The 17,577-nt window shown below is 36.5% G+C and overlaps 1 protein-coding gene across 1 annotated transcript in view; it reads right to left on the bottom strand.

Moving 5' to 3' along the window:
* Positions 1-2,462: 2,462 nt before the first annotated feature.
* The window catches only part of TDRD9 (tudor domain containing 9), a 61,932-nt gene continuing 46,817 nt past the window's right edge, over positions 2,463-17,577 (bottom strand). The window contains exons 23-36 of the mRNA XM_079308877.1: positions 16,692-16,792; positions 15,884-16,057; positions 14,520-14,631; positions 13,009-13,221; positions 11,996-12,085; positions 10,578-10,838; positions 10,024-10,176; positions 8,891-8,961; positions 8,432-8,541; positions 8,174-8,267; positions 7,319-7,457; positions 6,112-6,221; positions 4,000-4,072; positions 2,463-2,767 (exon numbers count right to left, since the gene is read on the bottom strand). Coding sequence (XP_079165003.1) covers positions 2,672-2,767; positions 4,000-4,072; positions 6,112-6,221; positions 7,319-7,457; positions 8,174-8,267; positions 8,432-8,541; positions 8,891-8,961; positions 10,024-10,176; positions 10,578-10,838; positions 11,996-12,085; positions 13,009-13,221; positions 14,520-14,631; positions 15,884-16,057; positions 16,692-16,792 — 1,797 coding nt within the window. The 3' untranslated portion in view covers positions 2,463-2,671. The remainder of the gene's footprint in view (positions 2,768-3,999; positions 4,073-6,111; positions 6,222-7,318; positions 7,458-8,173; positions 8,268-8,431; positions 8,542-8,890; positions 8,962-10,023; positions 10,177-10,577; positions 10,839-11,995; positions 12,086-13,008; positions 13,222-14,519; positions 14,632-15,883; positions 16,058-16,691; positions 16,793-17,577) is intronic.

The following is a 17,577-nucleotide window of genomic DNA, read 5'->3' as shown; positions in this document are numbered from 1 at the left end:
GCTTTCAGAATAGATGCCAACAACAGCACAACACTGCTAGGAAAGGTCAAAGCCACAGGATCTACATGCATTCACCTGTACCTCCTAAAATCCCACACAGCTAAAAAAAAGGACAGTCCTGTTTTCTCTGGAAATGGATCACTTCACACTGACATGCACTCTCACCTTCATTTCCCCTCTTGCACTCCTGCAGAGAGCACAGCTGCCATGGTGCAAGTGGCCACAGGCTCAGCAGGACCCAGCTGGGTTCATTCCAAGCACCCTAATCCCTACACACACTTTTGGGGGAAGTAATTGTGAAACTCCCGTGTTTTCATCCTTTTCCCTTTTGCTGTTCATCCTGATAACATGATTATTGTGAAAGAACAAGTGTTCTGCAGCACTACCAAGAATCAATTAAGATTCTTACCTTCACTGTAAAAGGATTCATAAACAATATTCTGCACCCATACACCTCTCATAAGGAAACACCTGAGCAAGGATAAAAATAGACATTCTTTCAGTCTATCTTCTGAGGTTCTGGAATTCAGTAAGGTAGGGAGTTCAATTTCTTCAACTTTAACAGTTATTGAAGGATCTGCCTTCCATGGAGTTCCAATTAATTTTTCAATTTGTTTATATATTTGATTTCCATGAGAACCCACAGCAGTAAATTCCAAAATTAATTACATGGAATGGCAAAAAATCTCCTTTTGATTTAAAACTTACATCAGGTGTCATTGCAGCTGTGGGGGGTATTATGACTATGTGAATGCACATTGTTTCAGATTCTAGAAGCACCTGTCACTACAGTTTGTCTGTACACATTATATGATTACTATTGGAAGAATTTAAAAGAACTAATCTGATCCTTTATAGATTTAGATACTTCCACCTTAAGCTCAATGAAGAAACAGAGTAAATTATGGTAAGTGAAGTCTCATTCTGCTCAATGTTGGTGAGGATCTGGAGATGAAGAGAATCTTGACAAGTAGTCATGGTCTTTTTTCTTATGGAAATAGCCCCCAAAACCACAGGGCTGAGTGGGATCAGGTTCACAGCCACAAAGACACTGCTACTTTGTCACACCACTTTTTCCTGCGTGACACACCCTTTGAGATGGAAATCCTGAAGCTACTTACTTTAAACTTGTTCAAGTGACTTTGCAATGCTGTTAAAGCCTAAATCAAACAATAAAATACAACAGCTCCTTTTAAAATATTACTACTGTATATATTCATCTGCAAATAAACAACATCACCCAGGCAAGGCTGACTTGAAAGATGCTGAGTTTCCTCCAGGGCTGTTCTGCATCACAGCAGCCCCCACCTGGTGGCAGCAGACACACACACAGACCCACACACGGGAGAAACAGCTGAACAATTATAAAAAAAAACAAAACAAAACAAACAAAAACCAGTGTTGCTTATGTGGAATTAGTTTCTTTATTTTTGTTGTGCCTTTGTGCATTGTCAATTTTCCTTTTCCTACGGAAACTCTCATCATGAATGGACAAAGCAAGATTTGAAATCCTGCTTGTTCCACATGCCCCTGAAGGTGTTTGACAGGAACACTTAATTGGTGTACAACACTTGGCTGAGAAACACTTGTCTAAGCCACTTGAGATGCAATTTTTCTGTTAGACTCTATCACTAACTATTCTAATTCCCAAGGATCACTAAAATGGGTCTAAGAAAGTAATGCTCTAATAAACCACTGAAATTGCCTGTTACACAGTCATCCCTCTAATTATAGCTTAAAATAATTTCTTATTTTAAGCATCCCCTTATTTCCCAAGAATCTGCCACTTCTTTATGCTGATCACTGATTCTCTGTCCTTCAGAGCATGACTGGATATTACACAACCTTCAAATCACTGAGTGAATAGTGAAAATAAATACTCTTCCATATATTGTTTCTGTATTGATGTATTTCATGAATGCAATCACATACCCTTAATAACTGCATTTAGCTTTTATTAAGCATGACTACACAAAGGAAGAGACAAAAACATTTTATTTAATTTCTACATTTTATTCTGAAACCACTGACCTCATTTTTAGGGCTAAAGATCTCCCAGGTAAAAATAAATAAAAAATAAGTCAAAAGGATGAAACGAAGCGACATGAATCAGTAATTCAAAAGCATTCTTCTGCCATACAGGAAAATAATCATGTTATGTTTTGCTGTACAAACAAAATCAATGAAAAAATTGTATCCAGTACATTAAGATATATAATTCAGAGCATCAGTTTCTACTGACTTCTATTCCTTGCTAAAGGAAAACTGCAACACCCTTTGGTGCATGTTTTTTTATAAGAACTAATACAAAAGAAAACAAGAAAATGCAACTTGCAATTACAGACAAAAAAAGTCATGCCCCTTAATTTATGAGTTTTTAGACAGAAAATGATCTATTAAGCCTAGATCTGCTCCATCTTTCATGTACCTTGTGATAAACCTGTTTAGAAGTATTATTAAAATGAAAATTGCATCAGTTTCTTTAATGACTGAACTTGTCTCCTCTAGGCCAGCAAACCTCAGCTTTTTCATAAACATAGGAACATTTTCCAAACTGTATTCCAGTACACTTATAATCAGCTTAAGGAACAGTCTTGCTAAACATGCATACAAGACAGAAGCAATTTTTAGACTAGTAGTACCTCATCCTCTAAAAGACTTCCAGAAATACTTAATCATTCAACAAAACAAGCTTGTGAGGCTGAAAAACAAAATTTCCTCTTTCATGCTGCTCTTCAGACTCGTCAATAATACGCTGAGAATCCACCTGGTCAAAAGAAGCAAGATCAAAGTCAGAATGCATTCCTAATGTTTTCCTATACAACACAGCTAAGTCTTGAAGAGTTCTGAGTTTTACATCATACAGGAATTTCAGTTCCATGCCACACACTGCAACAAAAGAGCCAGGGCTACAAAATGCTTTATCTAATGGTTTGCCATGATTTCAGAATGCTATTCCACAATCAATTCCAAAGGATTACAGACAGTATTTTATGATGTAAGATGTCCTGGGATTCTTCAGATGCAGTGGGGAAAATCCTATTCCAAGGCCTGCCCATTAGCTTGTTATAAAAGATAAACACCAGCAGAATTGAGTATATTATCTTCCTAAATCCAAGGGTAACTGAATTTGAAATACGAAAATAGAAATACCTTGGCCTAAGGCAGTATATCACAACACACTCTAAAAAAAAGCCTTTTAGAAATTAGTGCCCTTGGTGTTCTGTTGTCCCTCTTTGCAATCCTTTATGGACTTTATGGACTGCAGAGTGGGAGAGGAACATGGAGGGTGTGTGCAGCACTTTTACTCCTGCACTAATTCCTCACTCCCTTTTTAATTAAGAAACTCTACTTGTTCTTCAGGAAATGCAGTAGCTTGCAAAGGCCCTTACATAAAGAGTAGGAAGCTAGGAGAGTCCTTTTTATGAAATCCTCCTGGGTCTTGAGAAAATTGCCCTCCTGACTGACCCCACCCACCACATTTGTTCTAAAACAAGCCATATTTCTATCTGCCTAGAAAGGAAAAGCCACCTCAAACCACAGCAACCCAAAGCAAAACTAAAATGCACTGTATTCAGGAAAATGTAGCTGCAGCTACTTAACAGAAAGAATAGAAAATTTTAACTTCCAACAAATGTGAAGTTGCCTTTACAATCTCTCTCACCTGAAAACCATGGAGAGTTCTGTTTGACAACACTAACTATTTACATACACAAAATTAAAAAACAAGTAATCCAACAACTAAACAGACTCTACAAAAACAGGGTATCAACAGGCATAACTGATTACATAAATAAAAGTTCTTATGCTTTAAATTTAACCCTACAGTGCTTTTGGTATTTTCAAATTCAATAACCACCAAAGTTCTCCCTTTCAACACTCTTAACTAACTGAAGTACTGGGAGTACTCAAACTCCTCAAAAAAAACAGCTCAACCCAACAAAACAAACAAGCAAAACCCAAAAAAACCCAGAAGAACTTTTAAACTTATACCCTTACCTGATTCCATGCATATGGATTCCCATACCAGGTAGGATCAATGATGTCCCGAGGCTTTGATTTACAGATTAAACTGAAATTATATAAATACAGCCTTAAGAAATGCACTTGAATTTGGTTAATTAAAAAGACAAAGGATTTTTTTATATGAGATACAACCAGGTATTTACAAGGTGTCTGTGCTGAAAGGAATCTTAAATTTTCCTCTTCATCTAGTCTGATTTGTTCACTTCTCTGTACTTTGCCCATACAGTGGACTAAGTCAAAATACAAATTTCACAGGGATGTGTCATCAGAATGCATTTTCTTCTAAACAAAATAATGAGATTCTTTTTTTACAAAGCACTAGAATTTGCAACTGTAATTTATTCCTTACATTTTATGTATGCTTACTCACTAGAATGTATAATACAGCTATTTTTAGGGTATTTTGTTTTGCATGACAACTCAATTACTATAGATTGTCTGTCTGCTCCAGTTATTTCCTCAAGCTGTGCAAAGTACAACAGTAGTAGACATTAATTAATTCTGTCTAGATGTGTTTTTCAAAAACTGATTTTAGTCTTAAGTAGTGGTGACATGTTGTAAATACAATTAGCTTTTGAAAAATGAAAAACAGTTATGAAAGACTGTTCAGGCTAAATTTTTATCTATGTACTTGAATTAACAAATGTTTTTTCCAAAACACAGAAAGTACCATTGGAAAATAATATTCAAAACCAAGAAAAATTTTACACAAGGGAAAACAAGAAATCATTACAATAATCAGTTTATTCCTCCAAATAAAAACATACCAAAAAACCATAAAATAAAAGTTTGAATAAAAATATCAGTAGGATCATTGGAAGACAACCAGTAAATGTAAAAAAATTCCAGGAGAGAAAAGGCTCCCACAGAAAGGCATAAAACCCTGAAGACAAAAAGCCTGGGGCTGATGAGAGTGACCGAGTCAGGCGCTGACTGAGCTGGGACACATCAGTGCCCAGGACTGTGCCAAGGTCTGACCCTTCCCCTCCCAGCTGGCTGGAGATGTCTGAACAATCAGCCCAAAATAGGTGCCCAAACTGCAGCAAGTGTTCACATGTCTGAAGGAATAGCAGTGACATTTCAGTACCTTCAATTCAGCATCTAAGTGTTGATGTCCCAGCATGAGCTGTTACTGTCACAGTCACCTCCAGACAGGGTTGTGGCTTTGCCTCTTTCTGCCTATCCATGTTCCTTGACTTTTTCATTGCTTGTGCTCTTTTAATTTCATTTCTAATGCCTCAAAAGGTAAGGCTGACTTCCTAATTTACTATGGAATGCAACCAAATTTTATTTGGAAATAGGAAGTGAAGGTGCTTGCTTTTAACATAAGGCAATTTAATAGGGTTTTTTTTTCCCACAGGTAAGAGAGTAGGTAATTTCAAAACCAAGGAAGACCTGAAAAATCAGCATTAACAGCTGCTCTGATAATCATCCTGATAACCTTGGGTAAGATTTTTCACATTATGCTCAGCAGGGACACACAAGGGCTGTTTCTAAGATAGTTCACTGCACTCCTCCCAAAATACAAGCTGAAAAATTCTCCAGGCTGGCTGCACTGAATCACAATGGTCTTTTCAGAACCACTGCTTCACTTACAAGAAGGAAGGCTTGCTGGGGAGGAAAAAAAAAAAAAAAAAAAAAAAAAAGGTGGCCTTACTTCCTAAATTTGCCTGGGACTTCCAATTCACTTGGTCAACATCTATCCTACATAAGTGTGCTGTGGGAAGAAAGGCAGCACACAGGATTCAAATTTAATGTACAGGAAAGAAGAACTGTTATGCCATAGGACGCCACTATATTTGTCCTGGGTACAACAAACAAGGATACATAAGAGCTGATATCCTGTAGAACAGGTTTTACAGTCTAGGTTTTATGACTCCTAAATGATTTGGCTTCCCTGAAGAACCAGTGCTTCCACAAGAAGTCTAAGGTTGTTAAATATAAATACACAAAGTAAATTAAATGCATCATTAAATGAGAGCATGTATTATTTTTCCAAAGCCTAATCTGAGCTATGCTTCAAGCAATCACTCTGTTTTTGCTGAGACTGTGGAACAGAAGATCTTATTTCTACAAAATTATTACCAGAGAAGCTTCTGACGAATAGTCTCCTGCAGCTTTGCCACTTGCTCTTGTCCAGAATACACTGCTTGCTCACACAGCAGCTTATTCATGGCTGTCCTCAGACTGTTTATCTGGAAAACACCAGTGACAGAATATAAAGCACTTTAAACCACCACAATGTCTGTATAATATCACACTGACAAGAAGGTGGTCATGGCATCCACATCACTGAACTTCAACTGCAATAGTATTTCCATAAGTAAAAAACATTTGAAGTTTCAGAAATGCTTCTTCCTGCAGTTGCACCTCTGGTGGTCAGTGATGTTAATATTTCAGACACTGGTATCACAGTTTTTAAGGTTACTCAGATATGCCATAAAACATACAGGCTACCACTTGCCTGGGCTTTTTCCAACGCAGAATTTCTTTTGTGAAAGTTTTAAGCATTTTCTCTCTCTGTCCATAATTTTTCACATGTACAGCATCTTGGTGTTACCATTCTAGCTAAGTCATCATGAACACAAGCCAGTGCTATCAGAAAATAACAGCTCACAGGTATGTGCACCAGCATGTCCTCTGTGTCCTTGGAAAGCCTCCAGGAAGCACCCCAAGCACCTGCTTCCACACAGACCTAACCAGGGCAATCCTTCACTGTCCCAGGCACATGTCAAACACTCACTGTCCTGCCCTGCACAGCTTATGTACCTGCTTCCCTCTGACAGACCTCACTCTCTGAGCTGCAAAAGGCAGTAATGAGGAATGCAGGGGCTTTACTGCTTGTTTGGCTGATCTGCTCTGAGATGTAGCTCAATACAGATGACTTATCAGAGCTGTAAAATCAAACTGAAGCCTGCAAAGCAGTAGTGCTCTGCTTGTCAGTAAAACCCATTCCAAGAAGAAAACTAGTAAGCATTGACTTCTATTTAGTGCAAAATTGATTATATTTTGAGAAGCGTGCAACATTCTATAGTGACTTATTTGTTCCAAGTGTAGGGAGAGGGTAACTGCTTCTCCTGATAAAAATCCATGATTATAAAAAAGGAATACATTAAAAAACTCAAACAAGCAAACCCAAAGAAAAACCCAACAAAAAACCAAAACTACAAAAACCCCAAACTCCACAGTCCAAACATTAACACTTTTCTTTTAATACTAAGAGTTAACAAGCTCAGATGCACTGACTTCTACTGAATTCCTACTGCAATAAAAATTCTTACACAACTTTTACCTCTGTTATGTCTTCCAGTCCAAAATGCACATCAAATGTCACCTCCATATCATTTGCTGGAAGCAGTGGAGCCCCAGATGTCTGATTTGAACCCAAACCACACAGAACACCAGTAAAATACTTCCCACTTTTATCAACTCTACATGAAAAAGAAAGAAAACAAACAGTCTCACCAAGAGATTAAGAAACTAAACTCTTATGAAGACAGATTTAAATTAATTTATCTAAGCCATGAAAAGCAAGACATGTTTGAAAGAAGCTGAAACAACTGAGAGGCATTCACATTCAGTCATACTGGTTTTTAAAATATACAGTGATGAAAAAAAACTGAAGTTCTGGTTATAAAAACATATACTCAAAAAACTTTAAAAAAATCATATATAAGCAAAATAAAGGAAAGCAAGCTTCACTATTTTAAAATGACAGTCTACAAATACCAGAAATTCAAGAAAACACAACAGTAATGCTACTGCTGAAGCTCAGCTTTTACAAAAAATTACAAAAGTTCATCCTCTCACGTAGATTTAACATTCCCAGTTTACATTCCACCTTCTCAGGCTTCCAGCACAACTGTCAGGAGTTGCAATGCCCTATCATGAAAGAAGACTCTGCAGAACCAATTCATAAGTATGTGAACCAGTTATTTTACCTACATGCTATACTAAAACTCATTAAAAATAACAGGAAAAGAATATATAAAATGCTGAAAGCAAATGAATAATATAAACATTCATCAAATAATATAAAATAATATCAAAATATAAATATATAAAAAATAAAATAAAAAATGTCAAAAATTTGTGAGGATCCCAAAGAAAATAATAAAAGAATCACCACTTTAAAATGCATAAATACCTGAGTTCTATTGCAGGAGCAAACAGCATACTGAGAAGTGCAAGCAGGCCATGAATAGGAGGCATCAAAGATGTTTCCCCTAAAATCACAGACCCTGGCACCAAAAGAAAAAAAAAAAACATCAAATAACTCTAAGGAGCATTTAATGAAAATGAAACCTCAAAAAGATGTAACACAGAACTACACTGACATAACAGAACTACTCATATAAAACCAGAAGTCTAGAAAAACCATCCAAACATTTTTATTAGGTGTTACCAGTTGCAGTTACTGATATATGAGTGGCAACCAGAAGCTGCTGAAAGGGATCTTCTGCACCAAAACTGACAACAGTAGAATTTATACTGTCCTTATTTATGAGAATGTTCCTGGGGAAGAAATATTTTCAACAATAAGAAACTCTGTAACTCATAAAAACATGTAAATAAAAACATTTTAAATTCACAATACAAACTCAAAATAGCTGTTTACTGTGAGCAGATTTAAATGACAGTTATCAAATAATCTCTCTGTAAGAACAATAATGTACCATAAAACTACTCCAAGATTATAAATACAATAGTGTGTGTATTAATGCAATTCAGGCTTGACTCCTTCAGTCTTTTCAAATCAATAAAAATACAGAAAAAATCTGCAAGAGTAACTATGTGGTTTCTGCCTATTTATCAAAAACAACAGATAAAAACATGAATATACTTCACAATAGTCTTCTCATACCTGAATTGGGATGTTTTGGTCAGACCATAGCATTTTAGCTGATAAGGACTGTATGGACCAAAAATTGTTACCTTAAAAAAAAAAAAAAAAAAAGGAGAGACAAAAGACATTGTAGTTAGCCAGCACCTGGATTCTCTTCAAATCTAAATCCTTTATAAATTAAAGCCAAATACATTTCAGCATGTAATGAATAACACTGAGTTGCTAATTGGTAAGATGGCACTTTCATTTCACTCATCTAAAGCAAACTTCGCTTGTTGAGGCACCTTAACTAAAATTACACATTTTCACAGGTGCTCCAGTTTTATGACTTTCCTCTGGCTTAAAAAACACAAGTTCAGACTTCATAAATCACTTAAGAAAATCAAGTAATTTTATTTATGTGATGCAGTCTTTAATCTTGAAAATATCTCTTTATGAAGTAGGAAGTTAAACAGGATTACTCCTGTGGATAAATGGAGCATGATTAGGTGCTTGAAAACCTTAAATTTTGTCAGGTCTGAAATGGGAAAATAATCAGAATGTAGATGAGGCTTAACTTGTAATCACAATGCAGAACAGAACACACATTTTTCTGTTTTATATTCCAACTTAGCTACCTCAAAACACATTTCTGAGTTTGGCACTGGCAGAGGAAAAGCATCATTACCATTAGTTACTGGAGCATTCACTGCTTCACCTATCCCAGCTGCTTACCTATCACCAGCTGATGAAGAATGAAACACTATATATAGTAAAAACCATGTCCAGATTTTCTGAAAAACTGATAGGGTTGTAAACTTGCTTTTACACTGTGGCTTATATAATGAAGACTACCAGGTATGGAAACATTGCATTCAGCTGTTCAGTTTTATCTCTGTTCTGCATGAGTTCAAAGTGCTGCCTCAGATGTATTAGAGGAGCAGGATCTCAGCAGCTCTCAGGCTGTACTTCAGAACTGTTCAGAACTGCAGAAGACCAGTCTGAACCACTGGCCACACAATGGCTTTATACCAACAGAAAGCAGAATGCCCTATGAAATGCATCAGATAGAGCTTTGTTATCTGTGGTGGTTTCAGTCCTCATCTCCATTCTAACAGGGAGAGAAGCAGGGTCACGTGGTGCTGACAGGCCAAAACCACCACTCAAGTTACCTTATGGGTTGGTGCATCGGATTTCTTTTCAGAAAAAGAGTTCAACAATTTTTCAATGACATGCTTTTTTTCCTCTCCTGCAGATACGATGGGCATTTGCTCTTCTTCCTTTGCTTGGTCCAAAAAGAATTCCTTGAGCAAATCATGGCTTTGCTAAACAATAATTGAAGTGTTAGAAGCCTTGAACCATTATTCCTTCAAAAACTTTACAAAGCAAGTCCTACACAAAGAAATACTTGCATACAAAGGCAAAAAACAATTTTCAGATTATATAAAACATCAATATAGAAGAGTTAAAGCTATGAAGCAATTAACAGTTTTTTAGAGTTTTAAGGAGCAGTCAAATTGAGGAAATAATTTCCTGGGAAACACCTCCTCCAGAAAGGATTGCAAAGCAGCAATGCTTTCAGCCTACAGCTCCATACATAAAAATACACTGCTCTATTCAACTATTAACCTTGCCACTAAATCAAGCAGCAGCTCAGCTTCTCAGGACAGCCAGAGCTGAAATAAATCAGAGTCAGGAAAGCAGCAGCAGCTCCGTCAGCACATACCCGTGATGTGTAGGACTCCTGTGCCAGCTGAGCGTGGCACTCCTCCACCAGCACGTCCCGAAGGCTCAGCAGGGCCCCGTGGCCCGAGGGGCGGAACACGTCCACGTGCAGCACGCCGTGCACCAGGGAATAAACCTCCACCAGCAGAGTGCAGCCGCTGACCAGCGAGGAGAACCTCCGGCTGGCGCTGCGGCTCCAGCGCTCCCCGCACACCAGCGACCGCGCAGACGGACACATCCCGCACATCCTGAACTCCAGCGCCTGCAGCAAACACAGCAAACAGCGCCGCCACAACGCCGTGCTCACCCTCTCAAACTCCATCGATAACTGTGAATTCTCTCATAATTATTGTGGGTACAAAGCTACTGGAATAATTCCTGCTCCATCACTGCCAACACATGACAGCTCATATACTTCAATATAGTACAGAGTTGCTAAGGAATTAGAGCAAACAGTGCTTGAAGGATAATTTGGTAGTAATTCACTATTCACAATGAAATCTTAGGAGCACAGAGATGTCTTCTTTGGAAAAAAACTTCACAGTCTACAACTGTTTTCAACACAGGTAACAGAAAACTTGGCAAGACCACTATAGCCCTTCTGTCCCTGGCAGGCAAGAGTAATTAGGTTCTCATGTTCAAGATCACTATCTGTAATAATGTCTTTGAATGAATTTACAGCAGAAACCCTGGTTTTTTTTCTAGCAAATCATTAAAACTGGTCATTAAAAGATCAGGCCTGAAGCAGAAATACACTTCCATTTAGTATGTGTAGAAAATACAAAAAAGGATGCTTCTTGCCAAAATTATTTTTTACATCAAGTACTTAAGAAAACCGAACAAAATGAGCCCTGTCAAGATCAAATCTTCTTTCTGCAGGTCCATTTCTCATTTTCATCAAATGCTTCAGAGAATACAATTAGTATGACACAACTGCTGCTATTAGTTTTATAATATCTGAGTGAGCACTGGAAAACTGAATTACAACTGAAGTATTTGGAAATATAGCTCAAGAGAATTTTTCTTCTGAAAAACTGGCTATAAAATCCCTCTAATTTGTGTCAAAAGATCACTGAATCTATAATACTTGTATTTAATCATCAAGGGAATTCTGTCTGAAAAGATCACAGGAACGCCAGGAGTACAGAGAACAGTAAAGCAGCACAAAAAACCAGAACTTTACAAAATTAGAATTTCCCTACAATTAAATACAGCGTAGTTCAATTACACACAAGAATTTCTGCTCTGTGAATACTCACACCTCTGGAAAACACTTGCCTATTAGTGGAGGTTATTTGAAGGCACTTCCATCAGCCAAATACATATTATTTAAATATTATCCTGACTTGGAGTTCACTCCTGTTTGCCAGCCAGACACAAAAATATCTAGTAAGACGCAGCCAACAGCATCACCCCTACCTGGAAAGGAAGCCCTTGAAGACAGCTTGGAATCTCCTTTAATTTATTTAAAGGCACTTCTGATCTATTGCCATAATCCACAAAAAAAACCTGGAAAAAGAATCAAGAGTATCTGCAAAGATTTCACAATAAAAGTGCTACCTTTAGTGGCATGAAAAAAATCACTACTTGAGTTTAAAAATTATAGTACAACACAAATCTTATCAAATCACGTGGAAGCAAATTCAAAGTCTAGAAAGCATGCAAATCAAGTAATGCCAAAAAGAATGCATCAGATTTTATCACATCTATTATTTGATCCCTTGACCTAAATATCCACTTGTAATGCAAATAATCCACTAAATCTAGAAAAGGCAAGTTTCTCTGAGAGACTCTGAATTCTCTCCCCACACTCAGGTCTGTGTAACCTCACTTCTTCAGTGAGCAACACTACCAACAACTGCTTTCAGCTAAGCAAATGTGAACATGTATTCAGTGACTGTTAATAAATTCAAATGAGAAGTGATGAGAATAGCACTCAAACATTTTACATGACAATATCCAGTATTAACTCCATAGTGGTAACACCCAGACAGGTTAAGAAATAAGAGAAAATTCAAAGGCCAGTCTTAAAAAAAGGATTAAAATTCACCCTAAAACTGCTAAAAATGTATTGGCCTGAAAAATCAATACCAATCTTGAACTGTGCCACTAATTTCCATTACTCATCTCAAAACAAAGAGCCAAAATAGTCAGATGAATTTGTTGATGATACAGAACTCAGCAGCATAAACACTGTTCCAAAAAAAAGTCATGTATTCAGATTCACTGGAGGTTTTCATCTTTATTTTACTTCATTCTGCAAGAGCTTCTCAATTTAATACTAAAAATTTCTGTGTTCTGGAAAAGAAACAAATTAATCTATTCTGGCTGGAGTGATTTGCAGAAAAAATAAATGAAAAAAGCAGGCAGCAAAGCTCCAAGATTGTTAACCCAATTCCATGTTAGCAATTCAATATGACATAGCACATTACCTCAGCACTATCCCCATGAATATACAGAACATGAGCTCTGTAGTATCCTCTCTTTCCCAGATAAGTGAATGGTGCCAGACAAAGCACATCTACACGTGGAGGCACTGCTAAATCCATTAGGTTCTGATAGTCAATTTCAGCACTCAGAGCCTGGAGTACAGCTTTATTTTTTTCATCTGTCCTATAACCCCAGAAGTGTCCAACTTCTACTATCTGCAAGTATAAAATTAGACAATACCATATTTCATATTATTCTTCTACATCAAATACAAATCACATCTGAGCAAAACACATGAAAACCCTCCCACTCCTCACACACAATGCACCAATGAATGGAAGCATTTCTGTCTCATAACTCAGTATTTTTCTGAAAATATTTATTTTCTACGCTACTTTTCAGCCTAACAGATTCTAATATAAGCATTAATAAAATACAGGAAATTACGAAAAGACTGCTTTCATTTTCCCAAACCATGTGAACATACAGAAAATAGAAGGCAGACAGCTGACTAGATAGGTGCACAGATTTGGTGCATCTTTTTTTAATGGTGACAGAATACCAGTCAGCTACATGTGCCAGCCCATCAGCATTGTCACTGCTATGATGAATCTTACTTTAGGAAACTGGTGAGAACACCTATTTAAAGCCAATTAAATAAAGTAAATCATCTTTTCAAATGTCTAAACTCATATAACCATTTCAGATTTAATACTGAATGCTTGCGATAAAAAATTATCTTTATTTACAATCTTTAAAGCTCACATATTAGAACAGAAGTAGTACAGAGAGCCAAGTGATTGCAAGGGGTCTGATCAAATTCATTAACATTTTTCATCCAAGAGATTTGGCTAACTAAAAGAAGGAAAATATTCTTTTCTTCACTTACAAATCATGCCACTACTAGCAAGAGCTATTTTAATACTTTATCTTATTTCCTCTAGCTTGGTGGTTTGAATGTTTTTATTAATTCTATTTCAGTAGCATATATATTTCTATTACTCAACTAATGAAGATGATAGCTGATACAAGATTTAAAAATCTCAGCTTCAGATTTCAGAAATATTTGTATACATACAGAATTTTCCCCTAATACACTTCTATGCATGAAATATTTTTTGTTCATCTAATTTCTCATATGTAAATTTTCTGAAGAAGGCTGGCAGTTAATAAACAGGTAAACAGCCCAAATACCTGATTTTCATTTTGATAGTTTACACAGTATTTTACCTCTTCCATTAATCTTCTTTACATTTATGTCTACTTCCAGCTAACATTTACTGCCAGCAAATCCCACAAATTTTGTCAAGTGCAAACATGTGAGTACTGTTTAACAAGGAACAACTAAAAATAAGCTCAAGAATATTCCACATGCTTCTTCCAGACACCTCTGCACCAAAAACATTATCAGTACCCAATCTTTTAACATAAGCCTGTCAGATATTAATCTCTGCTAAGCTATCTAGGTACTAATTATTAGACACAACCTATTTCAGATACAGAATATTCCTACCTCTGTTACCCTGATGGACAGAAAACGACTTGGGATCATCTTTGACATTTGTAAATCACCAAATGAGACTTCCACTGGCTCCACTGTCTGCTTCTGACAGTCTACATTTACTCTAAAACAAAATGGAGATGTTAAGTACTTCACTCACAAGGGGAAACTCGAGAGGATTAATTTTTTTGCTTTCACCTACTTCCCAAGGTATCCCTAGAGCACATTTAGGTACTTAATGACTTTTATTTAGAAACACATTAGTTTGATTAGAAAATACCACAAATTACTACAGAGTAACTGGTCCAACTGCAAAATAACCAAATGCAGAAAGATACATACCAGGACACAACTCTGCCATCACTTAATTAAATATTGGGGGAAAAAAAAAAAATTAAATGGTAAGGCTTTTCACTATGGCATTTCCTTCTAAGCTGATTTTTTTTTTAATGGAGTATACAAAAAATACAAATGTAAATTCAGCAAATTTTTATAGAGAAATTTTAATGTGTGTGTATATATATATATATTCCTTTTATTTGACAAAAGATAAGTACTTTAAGTCTTTCAGCCTAGGAGATTTGAATTCCTCAAGAACCAATTTTCATGAAGATTTTAAGTGCAGTCTTGGGCAGAGTGAAGGTGCTAAAATAATTTATTAAAAGCTAAGTACCATCAACTGGAAGTAAAACACTCACCTGTACTTTAACCTTCTCAGCTCATTCCTGCCTTCCTATTCTAGATTTCTTATTTTAAATTATTGAAATGGCTGCAGACCCCTCAGGAGCTAGGCAGAATGCCATTTTATCAGGTTACTTATATGACCTGAAGCTCACAATCACAGCATATAATAACACTGAAACAAGCATGGCAGATTTTCCAAGCAAAAGCAGGTGTGGACCAAAAAGACTCAATACATTGAATTCCTCAGAATTATTTCCTATTATGTTGTTACACTTCATGTCCTTACACTGCTGCACTGTTTCTTTTGTTAAGTTCTGTCTCTTTCTTTTCTGTCCCCAAATGCTACTTCTCATTTATTTTGGTTATCAGAATCTCCACATTGTCTCTACCATGAACAGAAGTAACTGTGTACATCCATATTTTCATATGCCAAAGGAAAATTAAAAAGAACCTTGGAGTGAAGATGACTGTATCCTTGGTATTCTCCTGAACAGCAAAATGCTTTAACTATAAAGAAATATTTAAAACAATCATGCTATTTCTAGCCCTAGACACTCTGCTTAGACAAAGTTCACATCTGTTTTTTAACCTAATGTTTTTTCCTTGGTGACACTTCCAAGGAAATTCCCACAGAATCCAGAAAACCTCATTTTACTGGCAAGAAGCACATTTTACATATGCAATACAATTACCTTAGAAATTCCAAACCTGCAGCTGCTGCACCTTGCACTTGTCTCCTGATATCCTCTGGATAATGAACAGACAGCTCAAAAGGAATCTTCAGCTGTGACATCTTGACTGCCAGGTACACTTCAGGAAGAACTTTAAACATCTCCTTTGGATTACGGGAGAACTCCACAAAAGCCCTGTTTCCAAAAAAAAAAAAAAAGTAATTTTTTTTCTCCCTGTCTTTACCTTAGCAGGCCAGCACACAGTAAAAGATAGGCTCCTCACAGGCTTTGCCTTCTGCTTTTATGTACCTTAAAACTTTAATTATCATGATGGCAGTAAGAAAACTTTCTAACATTGTCACCAGCACATGCCAAATTTACTGCAAATAGGATGTGAAAACATATGTCAATAAGGAAGGCATTAAAGGTCAGAAAATGAATAAGAAGGGTTACATGAATTCAACTTCGGGCAGTCATAGGCTGAAATTAGTCAGATTATCAGCTCAAAAAAGCCATCAGACTGTACAAACGAGCTAAATTCAGCATAATGGAAAGAAATACAAACAGATCAATTCCAATTAAGGCCCATTGTTAGAGAACAGAGACAAACCAGAAGGGGCTCTATACTTCAGCTGCTCATCTCATGTTATCCCAACCAATTTACAACAGACTTCAAAACCACTTTAACTCTAACCAATACATTAAAGCAAGTTACTGATACCAAAGAGAGAAGAAATTAATTAAATTTGCCAGCATATCACTGAAAAAGAAACTGATTACTGGATTTTTAACTGAGAACATAAGGCAGGATACTTGACTTTACACTCACCTTGATCCATTGTAGGAAATAGATTTTACCTGCCCACACTGTCTAAGCAGTGACTGCAACTGTTTATGGTATATGTATCCATAGGGAGGCATGTTCCTCAGCTGTTAAGAAAAAGACCTTAAATTTGGATATATTCAACTGCTTTAATGCATTTTCAAGTTCACTAAATAGTTAGCTTTCTCCTTCACCTGAGCTGCAGTAATTATGTACAATCTGAATTCCAACCAATTCCAAAAGTATAATATTATAGAACATTCAAGAATCTCAAAAGACAATGAAAAACACTGTCTTGCTCCTAATAATGCCTTTCTACTTTAAATACTAGATAAACTATAAATGAAGCAAATTAATTTGTAATATTAACCTGATACTCGTTCCAAAAAGCTGTCTAGTGTCTCAGTTTTGCTTGTAACAGAAGAACACTGGAATGCTGTGATTCTTTCTTCCACAATTGGGAAATACATCCTGTACAGCTTGCACAGTCTGGGAAATTGAAGGACCTACAGCTCCTGCATATCCTGGCAGAACTATCACATACTGAATTACTGACAGAACTGTCACATACTGAATTACTGGACAGCTTGCACAACTGGAAATCCCTGGCACATGGATACACATCCCTTAGGGATGACAAAGGGCAATTTCCTGGTCTTCACTGTGTAACTCCAGTGTAAGCTTTCACAACTATTCATATGCAACTATAGTCATGTGTCCATTTCACTAACTTTTTCTTAATAATGCCTCATAGGAGATGTTGATTTAATATGGAAGTCTAATTAGGAAGTTCAAACTCTGAGACCTTGAACTGTTTTTCAAAGCCTCTGTAACTGTCTATTCTTTTCTTTGGCTCTTGCAACTTTAGACAGGAAAAAACCAGATTTTTTTT

This window comes from Erithacus rubecula (genome assembly GCF_903797595.1).
Source record: "Erithacus rubecula genome assembly, chromosome: 6".
NCBI lineage: Eukaryota > Metazoa > Chordata > Aves > Passeriformes > Muscicapidae > Erithacus > Erithacus rubecula.
Note: the sequence above shows the minus strand (reverse complement) of the source record. Positions and strands in the feature narration are given on the sequence as shown.